This window comes from Frankliniella occidentalis, unplaced genomic scaffold (assembly GCF_000697945.3).
Source record: "Frankliniella occidentalis isolate FOCC.00 unplaced genomic scaffold, Focc_3.1 Scaffold305, whole genome shotgun sequence".
Lineage (NCBI taxonomy): Eukaryota > Metazoa > Arthropoda > Insecta > Thysanoptera > Thripidae > Frankliniella > Frankliniella occidentalis.
Genome location: NW_026267430.1, coordinates 96,973 through 104,590, shown reverse-complemented (window position 1 = coordinate 104,590; position 7,618 = coordinate 96,973). Strand labels below are relative to the sequence as shown.

Below are 7,618 nucleotides of genomic sequence, written 5' to 3'. Positions count from 1 at the left end.
CTTAAAGATTGCCGTTACAGTTACAGTTACATTTTTTTCGCCAAAAATTGTAACTAGTTACAGTTATCCCGGTAGTTTTTGAGTTAAATTGGTCGTTGTTTTCTAATAATTATTTTGTAATGGAAAAATTGTTTGCAAGGTAGGCGATTACGCATTATTTAAAGTCCGCAAAACTCTGCTTTCCTCGTCGTCTAGCGAGGGTCAGAAGGGGCTGGGTAAGGGGAAGGATAGGGGGCATCCTTGTTTTTGTGCAGCAGGTACAGAGTGTTGCGACTATTGCCGGACAAGCGGGCGGCTAACCCAAGGTCGCCAAGGCCGGGCGAATGTGAACCGTGACAAATGCGGCAGAGCATCTCGAAGACCGCTCTGTTGAAACGGATAATTGACATGCAGTAAATAAAAGGGTCTTCCTCCTCGACCTCGCCGCCTTGCTTGCACAGGCCTGCCCAGACCCCAGATGAGCCTAAACAATACCGTCTTTCCAGCTCCTTTTCCTTCATTCCTCTGAATGCCGCGTTAGCCGCATACTCCAGATAGCACATTGCAACAGAATGTGGATAAATAGGAAAGAAATCTCATACTTTTGAAAAGTTCTACTGGGCAAAAATAACTGTAACTGATATTAGTTACAGTTACAGAAAAAAATGTAACTAGTTACAGCTACAGTTATTTGGTTTGAAAATGAAACTAGTTACAGTTTCAGTTGCTGCAAATTGTAACTAGTTACAGTTACAGAAACTAGTTTAGTTAAATTTTTCCCATCCCTGAAGCACAAGAAACTAGAGTCCAGCAACAAGATAGATTGATTGACCAAATGGAAAAATTGCGGGATACCTACTCTACTAATTGTGAGAGGCAAAATCAGCTTCTCAAAAGGTTAATTGAGAAGGCAAGCAGCAATAAGCAATCTTAGACTTATTGCTGAAATTAATTAGTAATTGTTTTTGTTCTGTGATTCATTAGTATATATTGAATGGTAAATGTGTTGTGCTAAAATTTACTGAAAGAAAGTATTTTTTGTTTTGTTCCTTTTATGTAATGACTTACGAGTTACTCAGTATTTTTTTCATGTTATTTAATCTCATTGAAAGTTTAATCTTTCCTCTCAGTTTATGTCAAGATAGACATTTTATTATGTTTTCTATTTTTATTTTTACTTTCAAGGCTTTCATTGTTATTTCAGCCTGGTTTAAATATAAACCTTTGCATTGAAATCTGTGTGTAATTTAGTTATGATCCATCCCTTCACTTGCTTACATTCACGGTTTGTGCTTGAGATAGAGTTATAACATGAAATAACTTTCCAATTTTATTTGGTATCTATTACTGAACAAGGACATGATCCATAAACAAGATTCTCTTCTCCAAACCTCTGGCATTAGCAGCTTCCATCCTTTCCAATAGTTCTGGATCTTCTTCCTGCTCAAACTCTTCATCCTCCTCTTCTTCTTCAATAAAAGGCTCACGACCCAGAATTTCGTTTACACGAACAGGCCTTCCCAGTTCTTCTTCCTGAAAATAGAGTGTATGCATAAAAACTAGTAAGCAGTAAAAATAAAACTGCATATAAATAAAACTTGGCTTACATCTATTAAAGGTTCTCCATGCAGAATTGTAAAATTATGCAGTACAAAAGATGCAGTTATGTGGTCGATAACCACCTCCTGTTTCCTTGCATGCAGGAATTTAAGTCTCCTCCACTTCCCTTTGGCACGGGCAAAGGCATTTTCTACTCTCACCCGGCTCTGTGATAGTTTTTTGTTGTAGTTCAATTGAGCTGCAGTCAGGTGGCCATTGTTTCGAAACGGAACCATCATCTAAACACAAAGAAATAACATAACAATTAGTTAATATATAAATAAATTAGGTAATTGGATGTAAAATTAGTGGGAGAACAAACTTACAAACTCGCTCTGAGTGTATGCGCCGTCTCCATCAATGTGCTCATCGTCAGAAATAAACTGGCCTGGTTGCCCCATTACCAGATCCTTCAACAGAGGGCTTCTTCTAAATACTCGACTATCGTGCATGCTCCCCACCTCCCCTACATGTAAGTGCCTCACCAGCAGAGTGCTGTCAACAACTGCTTGCACGTTTATACTATAACTATCATGACGATTTTTGTACTGAGCAGCATCCTTTAAGGGAGCAGTGACATTAACATGCGTCCCATCAATAGAACCAATAATGCCTGGAAAACCAGTAGCTCTTTCAAATGTATTGCTGATCGACCTCCTCTCATCAGCATCTGGCCAACTAATATATTGGGGAGCAGGTTTCCGCAAAGCCCAAATGACATAAAAGTAAAAATAGTACAGAGAACCAGGGTTCACTCCAAATTTCAGGGAAACACTTCGAAAGGAGTCTGGCGTTGCCAACAACCATACCACCATGAGCATAATGTCTTGGAAAGGAGTTCTTTCTCTTTGCAGCTTATTCTTTTCAATGAGAAAGTTTTTGACAGTGGTTACAAGGATCTGTAAATAGATACAAACTAGATAACATTTTTGCCCTTGATCTAAATGCTTTTAGTACAGAATCACAGCAGATAAATAGCAAAAGATCACCTCAAAGACAGATCTTGTCATCCTAAAATGTAACTGAAAACAGGGATCTCCCATGGTATGGTAGTCATCGATCATAACTGTCACCTTTACCCACCAGTCACCCATTAATTCTAAATCTGTAAAAAGAAAAAAAAAAAAAGTTCACAATTGTAAATAAGGTATCAAATGAAAATACTTTAACTATGAATATTTTTAAAAAGGGAAAGAAAACAAATCAGTTACTTAACCCTTCATAATCATCTTCCAACTCCATAATTTCGTAAGCAGCAGCCTCGGCAGCTAACATCATCAATTGCATAAATTGATCGTTTTGCTGATTTATTATTTGAACGGCTAAAAGCGCTATAGTCTCAAAATCCCCCTCCATTTTGTTTACAATTAGAATTACAGAGACAGAAAACTGTCCTCCAGAATACCCCTAACCTTTCCTTCTCGGCAACAACACAAACTTGTTACGACAACAAAACACACTAGCCGTCCGAAAAGGAACCTCAATGAGTCTCCTTCCAACTCGGCTCGGCTCGGCTCGGCTCGGCTTGGGCTTGTCTCGGGAGCGAAACGCTGGAGGAGAGGGGTATCGCCAGAGCAGCCGCAGAGCCGTGGAAGCTGTAGCAGACCCTAGTTGTCCCCCCCCCCCCCACCTCTCTCCACTGCTCCCCTCTCCCCCCCTCCCCCCACGCCCGAGCGCGCTCCGCCAAGCGTTCGCAACGCTTGCGGGAGCGTGCGTCGAGCGTTGGCTTAATTGAATATAGCTTCGCTTTCTTTGTTCGCTCGCTCGCTCGCTCGTTAGTTCGCTGGTTCTCTCACTCGCTCGCTCGTTAGTTCGCTGGTTCGCTCGCTCCTCGCTCGCTCGTGTTCTCTGCTCGCTTGCTCGTCGTCTCTGTTCGCTCGCCCCTCACTCGCTCGTGTTCTCTGCTCGCTCGCTCGTCGTCTCTGTTCGCTCGCCCCTCACTCGCTCGTCCTCTCTGTTCGCTCGCTCGCTCACGCCCTTAGCTCGCTCGCTCGTGCCGTTTGCTCGCTCGTTCGCCATCCGGTTATCTCGCTGCCCTGCTCTCCAGAAGTCTTTTAGCTAGTTCATCAATGACAGTACAGACTTGCCGTTTGTAGCCTGCAGACCTTGAAGCCTGAGCTTGACTCTACCCGCCGGCTAAGTTTCTGTCGATCGAGTCGCAGTCAAGAACACGTCAGTCCGGAATGGAACCATGGCTGAACCTCCTTCACGACCTGTAAGTACATCTGCTGATGTGACGGTTTATTTTAGACATGGTTCACTTTGATGTTCGTACTCGCACTGGCGTCTTGGCCGACTTAACCTCTCGTAACTTTTTCGTAACGTTGCAGTCCAATTGTCTAGGTGTAAACTTGTAGACTACTTAGATTGGTTAGTAGGAAAGTAGAGGTTAGGAAGGTTAGGCCGGCGCACAGAGTGTATCTCATCTGGTATGTAACGCTCTTAAATAATTTCCCTTTAGGATGTCTTTGACATAAGTTGTAAAATCTTGTTCCTTGTGTAGTTTTCATGTAGATTATGCTTCGTCGACGCCCCATCCGCCACGTTAGGCGTCGTGTTCACTTGGAACATCTTAAGCGCGAAGCTCTAACCAGTAGCAGTAGTGACAGTAGCAATGAATCAGACCACGATGAACCCCCTCCATAGGGTGGCCCACGGCAAAAAAATTATCAGACCGGCGGTTAGTTCATCACGGTAAAAATAGTTTCGTGTATTACAAGACCTGGTCTTGGATTAGCGTTCTCCATAAGATCCAAGACCGGGTCTTGTAATACAAGAAACTGTTTTCACCGTGATAGAGATCAAGATGACCCATGCTTTGGGCATTCTAAAACCGCCCCGTTCGTCCTTATCGGACCCCGGGAACCACTCGCTCAACGTCTTTGCATTTTAACATGGGTTCCTTATGGGCTTTTGGGTGTAAAATCGAAAAGCGACTCTGTAGAGTCAGAAAGCCACCGCAGAGCAATATAATTATGAAATTCGTAATGTACGTTAAAAACTGAATCTGGCAATGTAACGTTCGTTACTGTAGCACCTAGGACCCAGATTTGCAAACCCTCATAGATCTCCATATTTTGAAAAATGAGGGAATATTCAAAGCTTGGCAAATCTGGGTACTGGGTGCTACAGTAACGAACGTTACATTGCCGGATTCAGTTTTTAACGTAGGTTACGAATTTCATAATTATATTGCTCTGCGGTGGCTTTCTGAGTCTTCAGGGTCGTTTTTCGATTTTGCACCCAAAAGCCCATAAGAAACCCATGTTAAAATGCAAAGACGTTGAGCGAGTGGTTCCCGGGGTCCGATCGGGACGAACGGGGCGGTTTTGGAATGCCCAGAGCATGGGTCATTTCGATCTTTATGAACTAACCGCCGGTCTGATAATTTTTTTGCCGTGGGCCACCCTACCCCTCCACCTCCAGAACCATTTGAACATCAGGAAGTTGATGAACCCCCGTTTGTCCCAGATGCAGTTCATCTTCAGGATGCTCACTCTAGCGATGAGGTTGATAGGAATGAATATGCTCCAGTCCTATATGAGGGAGTGCTTGACCAACCTCATGACGTAGATCCCAGGCTTGTTGATCAAGATGCTTATCGTTTTCATTATGCTCACGAGAGTCTCAAAAAAAAAGGGCTCAAAAGGGTGGGAGTTATGTCAAAGTAGATGAATTGCTAGGCATATTTAGGCCTACCTGGAATAATCCTGACAAGTCTTATAGAACTCTTGTTCGTACACCTCGGGAAGAACCTCTTCAAGCTGTAGCTGGCCACGAAACGTGGTGCATAGGTATTAAAGAGAACCTTCTTCAAAGAATTAACGAGGATTTTTTTGATGACCATGACTCTGTGTCTATTGATGTCTTTGTAGATAGTTTTCGGCCTTTTAAGAGTAGTGCTGTCTCGTTCTGGGCCATCCTTGGTTCTTTGGCAGACGATGATGATCCTTTCATTATCCAGTGTGGACGTGGAGGGAATCATGCTCCCATACAGGACTTCTTTGCTAACTTTGTAGATGAAGCTCATGAACTCCAGAATGATGGATTCTTAGTCTTTGGTGCTAGATGTCCCTTTCATTTTAGGTACATATTTGCTGATGCTGTTGGGAGGAGTTACATCAAAAACATTTGTTCGCTGAGCGATTAGCGAAGCCTATGACTCCGTCTGGTCGGAAAAACTTTTTCTGTCTGTCTGTGTATCTGTGTGTCTGTGTCTGTGTGTGTGTCTGTCCGCACGACAACTCGAGAACGCATTAAGCTAGCGACCTGGGATTTTCAGGGTCGTTTTGTACCACAAAAAGGCAGATCGAGTTCGAAGATGAGCATTCTACATCAAAAATTCAACTATCAAAAAATCTGAAACAACAGGTCCCAAAAATGACGTTTCTTAAAAATATTTTTTAATTGGCTGATCGATTAGCGCAGCCCATTACTCCACTGACCCGAAAAGTTTCATTCTGTTTGTTTGTGTGTTTGTTTGTGTGTTTGTTTGTTTGTTTGTCTGTCTGTCTGTCCGCACGATAACTCGAGAATGAATTGAGATAGCGATCTGGGAATTTTAGGGTCGTTTTGTATCACAAAGACAGATCGAGTTCGAAGATGAGCATTCTAGCTCAAAAATTGACTTTAAAAAAAAATCGAAACCGCAGGTTGCAAAATGTATTTATGGGTTCTTAAGGGGTAACTCGTCAAAGTATAGCCCTCTGGGCAAAAATTTCGTCCGTTTTGCTCTATCTTGTACCGTTTCGGAGCTATGGGGCATTTCTTGGCGAACACAACGTGAAAAAGACAAAATGGTCCATTAAATCGTAAAAGGGCTGCATGTCACAGAATTGTAAAGGGAGTAATACTTAAACCACAGGTCGCACTACACCCTCTTTTGAGCTTAAGGGTCCCTAGATTACCTAGTATCTCTTAAACGTTGATTTTTACATAACAATCTGTCAAAATTCAAACTTTTAATGAAAACCGTTACCGAACAGCAGACGTTTCGTGTCCCTAATTTTAGAGTGAAAGGGCCCTGACAGATGGTTCGAGTATGTCAAATTTTGGCCCCGGAAAGCCCTGTTCCCCAATACCCTCTCCTTAACTCGTCTCGGGTGTCAGCGCCGCAGGCCTAGCTATATGTGCGCCAGGCGCGTCGCAGCGTAACAGTGTTTCGTGAGATATCGCGAAGCCGGTTACGCGAGACGTGGTCTGGCGTACATATAGCTAGTGGTAATCGAAGGGGGTAACTCACCAAAGTAGAGGCCTTTAGGCGAAAATTTTGTCCGTTTTGCTCTAGCTCAAGCCGCTGAGGCGCTAGAGGGTATTTTTGACGAAAATAAGCGATAAAAAGTACAACCCTGCATGCTCAGTCGAAGTGATGGGCCGTAGGCCCGTATCTTTGTGTACATATTGCTACTACCTGACCCGGGTGTCAGCGCCGCAGGCCAAGGTAGATGTATGCCAGGCGCGTCGCAGCGTAACAGTGTTTCGTGAGATATCGCGAAGCGTGTTACGCGAGACGTGGTCTGGTGTACATCTACCTTGTAATCATGCTGGTCATCATGGATGTGAGAGGTGTAACATTCTAGGACACCGATATAGAGTGTAGTATGAAGTTTTCCTTGGACCTAATGGTGCTCTCCGAACTGATGAGTCATTTTTTGAACGCACAGATCCTAATCACCACAATGGTGACTCTCCTTTAGAATACCTTGGTATTAACATGATGTCTCAGATTCCACTTGAAGGACTCCATCTTGTTGATGAGGGCGCAATGAGGCGATGGCTGAGACAAGTTTGGGGTAAATACAAGCACTTTAGGCGAGGTTCAATAGGTGCTCGGGACAAACTTCGAGTTGAACGGTTGGTACCCAGACTAAGACGGTGTATCCCTTCGGAATTTAACAGATGAACGAGAACATTAGCTGATGTGGGATTGTTCGAAGGGACAGATTTCAGAAGATTGGTACATTATGGGGGCGTTCTGCTTTTTAGTCACTTTTCTCCTGACCTTAATTGAATTTCTTCTGCCTTCATTGTGCAGTGACTA

The 7,618-nt window shown here is 43.4% G+C and overlaps 1 protein-coding gene across 1 annotated transcript; it reads right to left on the bottom strand.

Moving 5' to 3' along the window:
* Window positions 1-1,323: 1,323 nt before the first annotated feature.
* LOC127750988 (uncharacterized) lies at window positions 1,324-2,853 on the bottom strand. Its single transcript, XM_052273836.1, has 5 exons — window positions 2,790-2,853; window positions 2,568-2,683; window positions 1,905-2,477; window positions 1,587-1,817; window positions 1,324-1,512 (listed from the first exon to the last, which is right to left on the bottom strand). The coding sequence occupies exons 1-5, from the start codon at window positions 2,851-2,853 to the stop codon at window positions 1,324-1,326; spliced, it is 1,173 nt and encodes a 390-aa protein (XP_052129796.1).
* Between the last annotated feature and the right edge of the window lie 4,765 nt (window positions 2,854-7,618).